At 40.0% G+C, this 15,629-nt stretch overlaps 1 protein-coding gene across 6 annotated transcripts in view; it reads right to left on the reverse strand.

The window, feature by feature from the left end:
* LOC120439226 (lysophospholipid acyltransferase LPCAT4-like) overlaps nucleotides 1-15,353 on the reverse strand; it is a 26,979-nt gene extending 11,626 nt beyond the window's left edge. For 3 of the 6 annotated variants that reach the window (XM_039610011.1, XM_039610010.1, XM_039610009.1), the window contains exons 1-7: nucleotides 11,724-12,060; nucleotides 7,205-7,303; nucleotides 4,097-4,460; nucleotides 3,608-3,720; nucleotides 3,421-3,481; nucleotides 3,002-3,060; nucleotides 359-393 (exon numbers count right to left, since the gene is read on the reverse strand). In XM_039610011.1, the coding sequence (XP_039465945.1) occupies nucleotides 359-393; nucleotides 3,002-3,060; nucleotides 3,421-3,481; nucleotides 3,608-3,720; nucleotides 4,097-4,460; nucleotides 7,205-7,303; nucleotides 11,724-11,978 (986 nt within the window). In that variant the 5' untranslated portion in view covers nucleotides 11,979-12,060. Of the gene's footprint in view, nucleotides 1-358; nucleotides 394-3,001; nucleotides 3,061-3,420; nucleotides 3,482-3,607; nucleotides 3,721-4,096; nucleotides 4,461-7,204; nucleotides 7,304-11,723; nucleotides 12,061-15,281 lie in introns of those variants that run through there. The other 3 variants (XM_039610013.1, XM_039610014.1, XM_039610012.1) reach the window with 3 other exon arrangements.
* Between the last annotated feature and the right edge of the window lie 276 nt (nucleotides 15,354-15,629).

Raw genomic sequence — 15,629 nt, forward strand, 5'->3', positions numbered from 1 at the left:
AATATATGTGACTCATTATTACATATTTTCCTTAAATAGACTGACGCTAAAAAAGGGACCTGTGCTTACATTCAGTCTCAGTTTCAACTGTCTGATAAATCCATTTTTTAAAGTAGCCCTCTGTATAACTAACCATTCAGGATTTATAACACTGATACAAAGCTAACACTTTCTGTGTATAAGTGATAGTTAAAACTGATGAGCAGCATTTCTCAGGTCCGTGAGCAGGTTCAGAAAGTGAAAGAGTTAAAAAAAATAAGTTCAAAGTCCATGAGGCTACTACCTGATTCATTCTGCTGCCTCATAATGTCATCAATAAAACAAACAGATTCTGAGCTGGAGAAGTGAACAGACTCACCAGTTGCTTCCTTTGTATGTCCAGCGAATAGTATCCTGAGGGAGAGTCAGAGAAAAGCTTGCATTAAACTGTTTAGCATCAGTCTGAGTGACGCATTTTCTCACAGCATGTATGACTTTAACAGTATTTCATTTCCCCCGTTTGCACACGCTGACAGGACCCAGTATGTAAACAGTGTCCTGGACAAACACCACAGTTTGTTTAGAAGATGTAGCCGCAGCCTGATGTAGGTTAGTGTGCATACGTACGGATCTTTGGACAGATAAACATGACGCTGTTAGGATCCCTGGGTCATCGACCCAGTGGTTTGTGTTTTGGTTCTTTGAGTTTGTTATTTCTTTATATTCTAGTTTTGCTTTTTGGGTTTTTGGATTATTCTTAGTTTAGGTTCTCTGGGTGGGTTCTGTTAGAGTTTTAGTGTTCTGGTTTTCTGTCTGTGATTCTGAGTTGCTGTCTCCCCTGTTTGCTGTATCCCCACGTCCAGTCACTGTCTGTGTCTGCCCTGGTCCCACGTCTTTGTTCCCTTTGTTATAATGCCTGCCTGTGAGTCTGTGTTATGTTTCCTGTTTTACTTTGAAAGTCCATGTCTCATGTTAGTGTATCTGCTTTTGCTCTCCTTGTCTCGTTAGTCCTGATTTGCCCCAGCTGTGTTTCCCTCCTGTTGCCCATTCCCTGATTGCTCCCTCTGTGTACTTAAACCCTGTGTTTCTTTGAGTCAGTGTCGCGTCGTCCCCCATGCTGTGTGGATCTCCCTGTGTTTCCTGTGAGTTTATGTTGTTTCCCAGTTTAGTTTAGTTTAGTTTAGTTTAGTTTGCTTTGCTTTGCTTTGTATGCTTGTTTCCCTGTGCCAGCAAATAAAGCTGAGTATTTTGAGTTCATCCCTTGAGTCTGAGTCTGCACTTTGGGTCCACCACTCCTCCTTGCCAGCCTGCCACACAGCCAACCTTAACAGACGCAAACAAAGTATTTACTGCTGGGGAAGCGCTAACACACAATACAGCTTGTGCAACTTTAAAAAATGAGTGAGCTTTGTACTACAAACAGTTTCACAAGTACATGTCAGTCAGTGACTATATCAAAGACTCCCACATGACATTATGAAGCTGATTTGGCTCTCTCAGTCTAGGATTAAATCTCCTTCAGTATTAAGATTATCAGTACTATTGTTTTCATCCAGTTTTGTTTGTTTTGTTTTATTATGTAACTTTACTGTCCTCCTCTTTGTAAGGACCTCTGGTCAGCCTGTACTCTGATGTGTCTGCAGAGCAGTTTGGCTAAATTGCTCTGACACATAAACATTCTTGGATACTTGGAGGTCAGGAGGTAGAGCCCGAGGAAGCCCTAGTAGCTGGAAGGGCAGTGTTTCTATCCTCTGCTCCCCCAGTCTGCATGTTTAATTGTCCATGGGGGAGATACTGAACCCAAAAAAGTGCTTATATAAATGTGTGTGACTGGGTGAACGAAGCATGTAGTAGAAAGTGATTGCTCCAGTGTGGTGTCTTCCTTTTCGGGGACTATTTAAAAAGTTATTGGTGGTGGGCTTGGCAGCCTACATCCACCCCAGCTCCTCCTTTTCCTTCTGTTCTGTATTTGGCCTAAAATCACATCTGCTCACTGATGTCTGCTCTGTGACTCTCTCACTGTGCTTGCTGAACAGCTGCAGATAGATGTAACCTTTTAACTGCAGCCATCTGGGCTAAAATAGCTCACAAACCCTGCCTGGTAGTGGGAGGAAAAATTACATTTCTGGTCTTCGCCTCCTGTCAAACTAGACTCGTATGTACATTGCAGCAGAGGATGGTGTTATGGAACGAGTTGCAGCATGTCGTTGGCGGCGCTATTGCAGCGGGAATGCGATCGACTCACGTTCAGTTTTTTTTTGTGGTCACAGCTTTTGGACAGAATTATATGGGAAACAAGATTTTTTTAATATGTTGCAAATGAATCAAACAGTAACAAAAAGGTTAAGAAATACTTTTTGTGCTTACACAAGTTACATCCTTTCATTTTGATTCATTTTTTAAAATTTTCTTATTACCTTATAACCTGCCTTTCCATTAAACTGATGCTCGTCACTCATCAGTGTCACGGCTGAGGAAACACCCTGATGTCTTACAGAACAATCACCAAGCCCAGAATATATTCACTGACAGATAAGCATTACTTAATGGAGTCTAGTAAGATGTTATAAATATTGGGCGCCTGCCAAATCATGACAGTCTAAGGTGTGAGGGTTAAGCAGCTGCAGGTAAATGTCTTTGTTTGTAGCAGGTTTAACTGCATTCATTCAGATTAACTTCAGAGAGCAAAACAAGTGAAAGCTTGTCTGAATGCGACCAATGAAACCAATGAATGTGACCATAACAGAGAGTCTTTAGTGATGAGCCTCTGCATTGCTCTGTTAGCACGAGTGAAACTGAACCAGGTGTAAGGAGAAGAAAACCCACCCCCAAATCAACACATAACTCTACTGGCAGGAAACTAAACGTTGCCTCTGCACTGTCGTACAATTACAGTTTATTACATTTCATTTCATGGAGGTTTCGTCCTCATCGTAATCAACACGATCGGTTTCATTCACATAAAGCTGCTGTGTTGTTGATAACAAGCAGATCAAGCTGCCGCTTTAATGATTTTACTCACCAGCTCGTTGGGGTAATGCAACACGACGGGCTGGACGGGGACGCCGGGAACGAAAGCACCTGATGTGACAGAGACACCGAAATAAGACAGAACTCCTCAATCACTTCTCATTTTTCTACATCTTTAATTTCTCCTATTATGTCTGAGTGCTCAGCACCTGAGACACGGAGAGAGGAGTCGAAGCTGAAAGCATTTAACACGATGAGATATGCTTTAAACCTCCATGTATTTGTTCTTTTACAGCCCAAATCGGGTGCTTAAGATCTCAGAAACAGTGTTTTTAACTTTTTTAATCATTATTATTATTATTGTTATTATTATTAGTATTGGGGTTATTTTTTAATGAAACATGGCATCATGTGAGATTTTATTTATATTTCAGGGTGTTTTCTTTGGCTCTGTGTGTAGATTTAACTCACCAGTCTTGAATCTGAGCAGACAGCGGCCATTAGTTGTGGTTCCTTCAGGAAACATCAGTATCTATACAGGTATGAAGAAAAGGCAGTTTGAGTCTATATACTTATATATTATAATATATTAATTATCCCTTTTATCAGAAAGACGACAGAACTCACAAGAGTGTCGAGTGACACAAAAACATCTCACCTGAGGCCAGGATCCATTGGAGGTGACCCTCTTGTTTAGCTCTGAGACGGCTTCTTTCCTGGACTCAGGATCCCTCCTGCTCACAAGAACAGACTGATTGCACTCCAGCAGAGCTGAAACATTAAAAAAAGTCACATATAAAAAGTCCCAGAAATCTAAAACTATTAGAGCAGATGGAGCAGATTAGAAGCTAGAGGAGTGAATCTCCTGATCTTGTAACTGGACCGTCTTCATTGTTTACTCCAGATATTGCTGCATAGTAGGTGGACATCCTGTCTATACCGCAAATGCAAGCTGGACCTCAAAAAAGGACCCAAGTGATAGCTCAGCCTGTAAAATGTGAACTGTGTCTCAGTCAGCAAAACAGAGAAACACCAACAGCTCCCATCAGGATACTTTTTTTTAAAACTCTTTAGCGATCCAACAGGTGCTTCCAGGTGTATAAACAATGGCAAAGTAAACAAATTCCCTCTCTCTCTCTCTCTTCACCTCCTATGACCGGCAGGTTTATGTTCTCCGACCGGGACACAACTGCCGGCACCCCGGCTGGAAACATGATCACCATGTCCAAGAAGCTGCTGTGGGGCGCCACTACCAGGATCGGCGCCTCCTTCACATCCACCTTACGACCTTTCACCTTAACCCAGTGGAAGCCCACGCAGAAGAACACGGCACGGCCCAGCAGCCACAGGATCGGGTGGAACAACCAGCGCCGCCAGCCTGATAAGGGTTTGGAGCGTTCCTCCTGAGACAGGCCGGCCAATCGCAGCACAGCGACGATCCAAGCAGAGATTAACAAGATCCACGCCAGGAAGACCCGTATGGGGAGCAGGGTGCAGCCCAGGATTATGCCCTGCAGGATCAGAGGGGAAAATTAGAGATGCTTAAACATAATGCAGGGTTCAATCAAGTGAAACACACGCCACCAAACATCAGAAACACTGTTTCATGGTCTAAATCTAAAAACATGCCCCTTTTACGTCTTTTCATGGCATCACAAAGCCTTAAAGTCAATCTAAACTCAACCACTCACTAATTTACCCACTGATCACTTCTCTGCAGACAAAAAGACATCTAAATGGCACACGGCACACATCAAGGTCAGCTTGGTTTAAAGGTCAAGCTTAGCAGATGTCATTGTTTCAAACAAACAAACACTATTATTCCTGCTGATTTAAGAAAATGTAAGATATATGAATCGTAGTGTTTGTTTATATAATGCTAATGAGCCATGTTTGCTTGGTGGAGCTGGTTAAATGCTCTTCTGGTGAAACCTGCTTAAAGATAACTAAGACAGAGACAAAGTGGAAATCCATCAGAATGATGGAGGGTTTTTCTTTTTCTTTGTTTTTCATTAATAATAAAGCGATCGTATGTGTGGTTTTTGTTGTTACTAATGTTTTTCTTATTAATCCCCTAAAACAGAAGAAGAAGAAGAAGAAACAATGCTTCCAATATGGCAGCCATTGAGGTTTTCGCCTTTAACATCTACTACCAAACCGACCCCTACACGCTGCACACACGGACACCCTTGCTCTGAGTCTTCACCCACAGAAACACTTTCCTCAAGTGTCATCATCTGTGCCGTGACTCCATCAAGGCGAGGCGAAACAATGCGTAAACATCGACGTCTGTCCAGCGGAGTGCCATGACAACACGCGCCTCTCAGCACTCGTACTTTATTAATCCTTTCATCTCCACCCTGTACTACATTTACAATTAGTATAAGACAGCTATGCAGGTCCTTCCAAAAGTAACCAACTTTTGTCCACAGTGGATCAGTCTGTAATAAAAACCTGAAGAAAAACACTGTCTAAAATTTTATGCCTGGAGGACTCAGCAGCTCCATCAACACCATGTGTTTCATCCAAGCTGGAGCAACCGAGCTATTTCAGTGACATACGTTACACAGTAATACATTTTATATGATTATTCTCTTTCCTTTATGCATGACAGATACTCTAAAATAATCTCAGTGATCATTCATTTTTAAGAAAAATAATTCTTAAAAAACACACAATTGAAGAAAAAAAACACATATTAAAGCTTCAGTTCTTATTTGTATGTGTGATAGTATGTTAGCATCATTTGAAGACTAAAATATAGATGATCTGGGTGCAACCAACTACAGTGAACTCCTCAAAGTCAAGGTTCAAACTAACTTTTCAAAGTAAATCCAAACAAACATGTGGTTTACAGATGTGTAATATTTAATATACTCTGTACAGAAACACTATAATTTAGATTTATGATAACTATGTCAAAACAGAGATGCCTCATTACAGAAGAATTGAGTTTAAAAAAAGTAGACGTGAGTTTGTATGTTAGCAGGTTAATGTGACTTGGTGTATAACGCATTATAAAAGGTCTGTAAGTCTGGATAAGTGGCATGGGTAGATCTGACCATGACAAACCTGACAAAAGATTCAAAGTCTGACCTTCACTACATCATTTGTCTTAAGAAAAGTCACCTACAGTCTGAGTACAGATCTAAAAGTTAAATAGTTTCACCCCATCCACGACTCAAAGTGCTTACCTCTAATATGACCTTTAAATTCACTGCTACTCCTAGAGACACACTTCTCTACAATCACTAATGTGCAGCAATGGAGCATTTTCCTCAGCCTTATTTCATCTGTTCAGTTTGTTTAGTTTTTTTTTTTTTTTAAATCTATTTACAGCAAAAATATGTAAAAATTGGTTGATGATTTAGGTTATATCAATTTATACATTCAGAGAAAAAGACCAGAATAGAAGTTTTTAGATATTTTTCCCAATTTTAGGTAATTACTATTGGATCATTATACTTATTAAGTAATTAACGAATTTTTATTTGCTAAATTTGATTACTACTTATAGTAAAAGCGTAGGAAAATCAGGTTACATTAATAGAGAAATTCATAACAAAACTGTTTTTTGATATACTTTCTCCAGTTTGGTTTGTTTACATTTATCTACTTACCAGTAAAAAAAAAAAAAAGGGTAAAACTTAGGTGATGTTTTTGGTTATATTTAGACTAGAAAAAGACCATAAAAGCGGATTTTACATATTTTTCCAGTGCTTATGAAACATGTTTCTCAATAATTAAATGACCACATATCTGATCTCATATACATTTTTAGTGCCATTAGTCTTGTCTACTTATAGCAGAAATATTTAAACATTGATTAATGTTTTAAGTTATATTTACAGAGGAAGTTACACAAAAGGACCAGAAAAGGAGATTTTTTTACATACTTTTTCCAGTAACAGTGGATCATTTTCCTCAATAAATAAATATCCATCTAATATTCCCATTTCATTTGCTAACTTTGATTAATTAATTTGGGTATTCTGATTATGTTTTAAGTTAAATTTATGCAGAAATATGTGGAAAACTGAGATTTAAAAACAAAATAAAACATGCTATCACATCTGGTAGCATAAATTAGCATTTCGTGGATTACCTTTCTAACCTCCAAAAACCGGAGACAAACCCAGAGTTAGCAGGGGTCTGTGGTTAAGCCGAATATTAACTGAGGTTTAAAGTAGGGCAGGAGGTCTGCCTGACATCCTGCCCTACTTTCAAGCATAAAATCTATACATTTAATGATTACCTTGATCCACTGCGCCTTGGTGAGCTTCAGCTCATGAATGAAGGGGTTCGGGTACTCCTGTGTAGCAGCCCTGCTGCTGCTGTCCCTGCTGCTCTGGCTCTCCATGGCGAGAAAGCAAAAACAGTTTTACTAAGTATAAAAACCTTCAAAAAGTGATTCAGACTCCTTTGGTGCTGAAAGTTTCTCTAAAAAGATGCCAGAGGAAAGAAAAAAAAAGGGGGGGAAAGGCAGGTCAGGGTGCGCTCATTGCTCAGCGCCTCTCTTTTTTCGGAAAAGTGTCCTCAGCAGTTGGAGTTTGAAAACCTGAGTGTTAGCTGATGCTAGCTCGGACAGCGCAAAAGCAACAGCCTTAGAAACAAAGAAAAGCTAGCAGAAAACACAACTTTTTCAGTTTCTACCGTCCTCATGGCGAAACCTCACACAAGCTAAAGAATTTATACCCTCTGTTTGTTACTTCATCACCTGTCCCGCCCCTTTACAAGTGGCTCAGCCCACTGATCCCCGAAGTCAAAGGCTGGGTGAGAGGTAAACTTTGCCTAGGTGAAAGGTACAGAAGCTCACTTATACCAGGAAACAGTTAGAAATTACACTTTAAAATGTCATTTTAATTTCATAGAAGTCCCAAATACCCATTATAAGCGTCTCATCCTGTTAAATATCATATTACCACTGTATATAAAATATGGACCATACAGATTTTGGCTGCAATTTAGCTTGGAGCCACCGGGAGGTGCTAGAGAGATAGTTACTTACTCTGAATGAGTAAGGGTGGCTGAGTTAAATTAAATATATATTTAAATTGTAAAAAATTATAATTAAATTTCTAATTAAACTAAAATATTCATTCAAATGACTTTCTATATTAAAAAAAATAGAACACTAAAGTTTTAGTTTAGTTTTTGCTAACACAACACTGACAGTGTGTTCAAATACTTGAGTTAAACTTTTATGCTGACTGGTTTTATAAACCCACTTTCCATTGGCTATATGTTGTTAAGGCACAGTTTTCGCCATTTCCATTTGGGGTTATACTTTTTCAAGTTTTACTACCGTCAGGCTAGTAGTTAGTGTGTAAAAAATTAAAAAGTGGTAATCTAACAGCAACCAAAGCTATAGTTTTATTTATAACCAATTAGAAACCTCCTTGAACCACTTTTATCCAGTTTGGCGATATAAATTTTTCCCTAGAAACTGGTGGTTGTATCATACCTAATATGAAAGACAGCTCTTGAATATGATGTGACGCAAAAAAACCTTAAAAGATTTTTGTAGCCACAATAAGGCATCCATGGTCTTGGACCCAGTGTGAAGCCTCAGTGTTAGCATGTTAGCTGCCATACTGTCGATTTTTGAAGCCAGAAGTTACTATATTTGAGTGAGAAGGTATAGTCATCAGTCATCAACACTAGCAAACGACATTCATAAATGTGATCAGACGGGAAACCAGATGTCACCAAACTGAATGTGAGGCAAACACTGTGTATGTGGTGCAATTCTGAGAGTTAGCCTGAATATTATTTCACTGTTATTTTGGCTGCTCCCCTGCTTTTCTTTGGGTTTCAGTTTGGAAGCATAGATAAACTGGCATACCTTTTTTGAGCCATATCAGAAAATTTGAGTAATATGCAGTTATGGGACACACATATAAGGCTAGAAAAAATAAACAAACCTGTTCTACTGCTTTATTTTCTTTATGGTAGCTCCCATCATATTTATCAAAATCTACAAAACTTGTGGCATTTAACTTTCCTTGATATAACCTCCTGACTATAATAAAAAGACTTTCCTTCACATCCATAGGGTAAAAGCTAGACGTGCATGTCCTGCAGAGCCATTCAAACTGTGGCACAATATCTCAAGATGTGTGAGAGGGACAAACGGTGATAAAAACACTGTGCAGTCCTGATAAAGAGTGAGATCGAGTCACCCTAGTAGTAGAATAATAGACTACTAAAATTTCATTCACTAAACCTGAAACTAAAACTTGTGATTTGTACCTCACAAGAGGGATCACAAAAATCTTCGAAAAATCTTTGAATCATTGGAGTTTTGTCAGGAAGGGGATCCGGTGTAAAAATCTACCCAATCAAACACTGGACACTAACTGCTGTGGTGACCCCTGTGAATCAGGGAGTAGTTGAACTACAGGGAGTGCAGAATTATTAGGCAAATGAGTATTTTGTCCACATCATCCTCTTCATGCATGTTGTCTTACTCCAAGCTGTATAGGCTCGAAAGCCTACTACCAATTAAGCATATTAGGTGATGTGCATCTCTGTAATGAGAAGGGGTGTGGTCTAATGACATCAACACCCTATATCAGGTGTGCATAATTATTAGGCAACTTCCTTTCCTTTAGCAAAATGGGTCAAAAGAAGGACTTGACAGGCTCAGAAAAGTCAAAATAGTGAGATATCTTGCAGAGGATGCAGCAGTCTTAAAATTGCAAAGCTTCTGAAGCGTGATCATCGAACAATCAAGCGTTTCATTCAAAGTAGTCAACAGGGTCGCAAGAAGCGTGTGGAAAAACCAAGGCGCAAAATAACTGCCCATGAACTGAGAAAAGTCAAGCGTGCAGCTGCCAAGATGCCACTTGCCACCAGTTTGGCCATATTTCAGAGCTGCAACATCACTGAGTGCCCAAAAGCACAAGGTGTGCAATACTCAGAGACATGGCCAAGGTAAGAAAGGCTGAAAGGCGACCACCACTGAACAAGACACACAAGCTGAAACGTCAAGACTGGGCCAAGAAATATCTCAAGACTGACTTTTTCTAAGGTTTTATGGACTGATGAAATGAGAGTGAGTCTTGATGGGCCAGATGGATGGGCCCGTGGCTGGATTGGTAAAGGGCAGAGAGCTCCAGTCCGACTCAGACGCCAGCAAGGTGGAGGTGGAGTACTGGTTTGGGCTGGTATCATCAAAGATGAGCTTGTGGGGCCTTTTCGGGTTGAGGATGGAGTCAAGCTCAACTCCCAGTCCTACTGCCAGTTTCTGGAAGACACCTTCTTCAAGCAGTGGTACAGGAAGAAGTCTGCATCCTTCAAGAAAAACATGATTTTCATGCAGGACAATGCTCCATCACACGCGCCCAAGTACTCCACAGCGTGGCTGGCAAGAAAGGGTATAAAAGAAGAAAAACTACTAATGACATGGCCTCCTTGTTCACCTGATCTGAACCCCATTGAGAACCTGTGGTCCATCATCAAATGTGAGATTTACAAGGAGGGAAAACAGTACACCTCTCTGAATAGTGTCTGGGAGGCTGTGGTTGCTGCTGCACACAGTGTTGATGGTGAACAGATCAAAACACTGACAGAATCCATGGATGGCAGGCTTTTGAGTGTCCTTGCAAAGAAAGGTGGCTATATTGGTCGCTGATTTGTTTTTGTTTTGTTTTTGAATGTCAGAAATGTATATTTGTGAATGTGGAGATGTTATATTGGTTTCACTGGTAAAATAAATAATTGAAATGGGTATATATTTGGTTTTGTTAAGTTGCCTAATAATTATGCACAGTAATAGTCACCTGCACACACAGATATCCCCCTAAAATAGCTAAAACTAAAAACAAACTAAAAACTACTTCCAAAAACATTCAGCTTTGATATTAAGTCAAAATTTGGCAGGGGTATGAATAATTATGGGCTTAACTGTATACACACATATATATATATATATATATATATATATATAGAGAGAGAGAGAGAGAGAGAGAGAGAGAGAAAGAAAATAATACCCTCACGGAGAATCGATATCTCTATGAGCACACCGTCAGCGCTGAGCTAAAGGATCCTGTCTATCCCGCAATATACGCTAAATTCTGTAAACCCTCCTTATCAATCTTGCACCTTCCTTGCTCGCGTACAAACGGACAGGACATGGCTGCGACAGACTTCCCAAATCCACCTTCGCTTTTATAGTCGTGGTCTCTCATCTTGATTGCACGTAGTAATTTACTATTACTACTCTAAAATATGAATTACATCTGACATGATCTACTACATGTAATAGAATGATTAATAGTACATTTCCCTTTTTTTTTCGGAAATGACCTGTATGTATCTGTATGAAATCAATAAAAGAATCACATGCTGCATTATCTTTAGTTACATTGATAATATTTATTTATGGAAAAACAGTGGAGAAATGTCGCTGTTGCTTTCATATGAATGGAGCGGACATACCTGAGTGGCCGCGATCTCTTCCTGTTTACATAAAGTAAGCCTGCTCCCGAGCAGGTTTACGCTTAAGGATCTGTTGCTATGACAGCAAGTCCCAGATGAGCTTCGGAGAACCGAATGATCCAAGATCACGCGAAATCGTCAACAATCAAATCCGGCTAACTTACTTAGCGAGGTACGAAGAACGGACCCCCTGAACTCCCTCGGGAGGTAAAAAGGCCTGACTTTAATGGTCAGCAGCTCGAGGCTCTGAGAGCAGTAAGTTTTTAAGATACACACATCTCTAGCCCACAAGGAGTAAACCATAAAGCACACCCCTCCTCCCCTTTTCTTGCCTGAGTCCTTCGTTCGGTCTCCCCGGTAAACAGCGAATCCATCCGGCGTGATGGCGCAGTCGAGGACGCTGGGCTCCAGCCATGTCTCTGTGAAGGCCAGAACGCAGCAGTTCCTGCGTCCACGGAGTCGAAACCCGCTGTAAAGTCCGAACTGGCTGACGAACGTAGCTCCAGAAGCGTTTGTCTGTCATACCGAGTGTTATGATCGCGCTGTGCGCACAGAAATTGAAAGCAGAACAAAATAAATAATAACATTTTTGCTGAGATGACTGGTCTTAGGGCGCAACCGAGAAGGGTCTGTGGCTGCAGCCAGATGCTCTTGGCGCAACCGGAAGTTTGAAGCGGGTCCGTTCTTCCTACTTCCCTTACTACATCCAAGATCAAATGACACATCCAAGATCAAATCATCGCGCTAACTTTGAGCTCGCTAGCTGGATGAAGTAATCTGAGATCACTGGGTGGCTTAAAAGGGGCTACGCATCGTTAGTAGAAACATTGATCGGCAACCCTGTGATTGATCGGCGAAGATGTCAAAGGAGCGCGCTCAGTATTTCACGGCAGCAGAGCAAGAACTCTTGACTGAGGGATATCGGGAGTTTCAGAGTTTAATTAAAACGCAAGGGAACACCGCAAAGGCTGCAAAAGCAAGGAGAGAGGGCTGGCAGAAAGTTGCTGACAAAATTAACTCGTAAGTGACGTTACATTATATCATGTGATATTATTATGGGCAGAAATCTGTGCCATCAGAAACTGAGAAAATGCTAACTTCCTGGTTTGAGGCATGGATCAAGCTCACAGAGTGAAGCCTGTATCGGTGCGTGCGTCGCTTTAAGAAAAAGTCAGCTGTATCGATCATTACCAACGCGCCAAACTGTGTTTAAAAGGTACCGCATCTGTCAACGGAACGAGTCGCCACCAAAAAAAAAAAAAAAAAAAACACAAAATCGCAAAGATAACTAAAAATACACGTCTCTCCATAACAAAATGGAAATGTTTCTGCTGTGTGGGATCATTTTGATCTTTTAACTGCAAATAGTTTGTCTGTCTTGTTTCAGTGTAATCTATAAGAACAGGAAAAACAGCAATGTGACTTGCAGTGTAAATTATTTATTTCATTTTATGCAGGTTAAATGTCGCGTCTGTTCTGCATTTCTTACACAAACAAAAGCACCTCCTCAGTGTTTAGGCATTACAGAGCCAAATATGAAAATGAGGCGACAAACACACTGAGAATGAACACAGGTCGGGCTATATTGACACTGAACTGCTTTATCATCATTTTTTTTTTCTATTAATATGTGTTTTATTATTTTGAAATCAAGCATCTAGGAAGACTGTTCTGGACCAAGCAGTCCTGAATTTTTTTTATAAAGGACTGCCAACCCCTTAGTATTATGGAGAGTGTCGGAGAGAAACATTCCAAGATTAGAGGATACTTTAAGGTACTGGGGGAAAGGAAGACATCTTATCAGAACCTCTTCCACCTGGCTTTACAGTTTTGGTGTTCCCCAGCTTCATCTGTGCCTGTGAGTTTTCCAAAGCTGGGGAAATGGTGTAAAAAAAAAAAAAAACGCAATAGACTGAATGCTAAAACATTGGATAAACTTATTTTTCTGAATAGAAATTTATAATAAACTCTGAGTCAATTACATTTAAATGGGTAATATTATATTCACAATACTTTCATTTTAATTTTCACTTAATGTCATTCACAATATATTTTAAAGATGTCTACAATATTTGCAATGTAAAAGATATAAAATGTTTCAATGGAAAGTACAATACCTTACAGTGTATACACATATGACTAGGGGGATGTTCTTCGTACCTCGCTTACTACATCCAAGATCAAATCATCGCGCTAACTTTGAGCTCGCTATTCCGGTTCTCCGAACGCACCTGTTGTTGACGATTAGTACAGCTGGATGAAGTAATCTGAGATCACTGGGTGGCTTAAAAGGGGCTACGCATCGATAGTAGAAACATTGATCGGCAACCCTGTGATTGGTCGGCGAAGATGTGGAAGGAGCGCACTCAGTGTATTACGGCAGCAGAGCAAGAACTCTTGATTGTGGGATATCAGGAGTTTCAGAGTTTAATTAAAACGCAGGAGAACACTGCAAAGGCTGCAAAAGCAAGGAGAGAGGGCTGGCAGAAAGTTGCTGACAAATTACACTCGTAAGTGATCCATGATATTACATTATATCATGTGATATTATATTATACCACATTATATTATATTACATTATATCCTCTTCCACATTAGAGCCACAACAGGACCCACTAGAACATGGGAACAAGTAAAAGTGAAATATAGGAATATTCTACAGAATGGTAATATTTATCACTTATATTGCTTTTAGTCTATGACAAGAGACCCTGAAATAATCTGTTTGTTTGTTCATAACAGCAACCCAGAAAAGGGCAGAGCACATAAAGACAGGTGGTGGTCCTGCACCCCCTCGTCACACCCCTTTACGTACTGTGCCATTTATTGACATTGTGGGTTTTTTTGTGTGTAGTTTGACATAACACTCCATCACTTGTACCTGTTCCCATGCAAGGGGTGACTGAAGCATGCACAGTAAGTCGGGAGATATATATATATCGAGAGAGAGGGAGAGAGAGAGAAAAGTAAATAATACCCTCACGGGAGAATCGATATCTCTCTATGAGCACACTGTCGCGCTGAGCTAAAGGATCCCGTCTATCCCGCAATCTACGCTGAATTCTGTAAACCCTCCTTATCAGTCTTGCACCTTCCGCAATGGGTTGCTCGCGTACAAACGGACAGGACATGGCTGCAACAGACTTCCCAACTCCACCTTCGCTTTTGTAGCGTGGTCTCTGATCTTGATTGCACGTAGTAATTTACTATTACTACTCTAAAATATGAATTACATCTGGAATGATCAAATACATGTAATAGAATGATTAATAATACATTTCCTTTTTTTTCTGAAATGACCTGTATGTATCTGTATGAAAGCAATAAAGCATCAAATACTGCATTATCTTTAGTTACATTGATAATATTTATTTATGGTGAAACAGTAGCGAAATATCGCTGTTCCTTTCGTATAAATGCAGCGGACATACCTGAGTGGCCGCGATCTAATCCTGTTTACATAAAGTAAACCTGCTCCCGAGCAGGCTTACTCTTGCGGCTCTGTTGCTATGACAGCAAGTCCCAGATGAGCTTCGGAGAACCGAACGATCCAAGATCACGCCAAATCGTCAACATTCAAATCCGGCTAACTTACTTAGCGAGGTACGAAGAACAGGCCCTAGGTCATTGAATCAGTGTCTTGTGAGTCTCAAGTAAGTTGCCTGCAATGATATTTAAGGTCCAGCAGGTGTCAGTATGGAGCAAAACAGCAACACTGTGTCGACACAGTATCGATACAGTTTGGGGAATGTGCTGAAACGCTTCACGAGGCCTCATCTACCCATCACTAGTTTTTAGCTAGCAGCTACAACAAGCATAAAAGTTACTGTACGGCTATCATTTGTTAACATGACACTTGTTCTTATACATGTAATACATTTATTACCAACCTGAGAGTTTATCCGCTGGTCATTCGACATGACGAATGACTTCTGAAGTCTACTTATCAGTCCGCTAGTAAAAAGTAGTTCTATTAATCTGCGCTTGAACCGGAACCGGATGTAAGTCCCAAAAAAACTAAATTTTGGAACTGAAATTGAATTGTAGAACTGAAACTGAATGGTGAGAAGTAAAACTGAAATTATTCGAGAGCTGAATTTTTAAAGGATAAAATGCAGTTTCAAAGCAAATCAATTCATTTTCAAACTATAAAATTCAATTTCAATTTAGTGATGATCATTTTCAAACCATAAATTCAATTTCAAATTAGACTAATTCAAATTCAGTTTTCAAAAGCT

The sequence above is a fragment of the Oreochromis aureus genome, linkage group 3 (assembly GCF_013358895.1).
Source record: "Oreochromis aureus strain Israel breed Guangdong linkage group 3, ZZ_aureus, whole genome shotgun sequence".
Taxonomy (NCBI): Eukaryota; Metazoa; Chordata; class Actinopteri; order Cichliformes; family Cichlidae; genus Oreochromis; species Oreochromis aureus.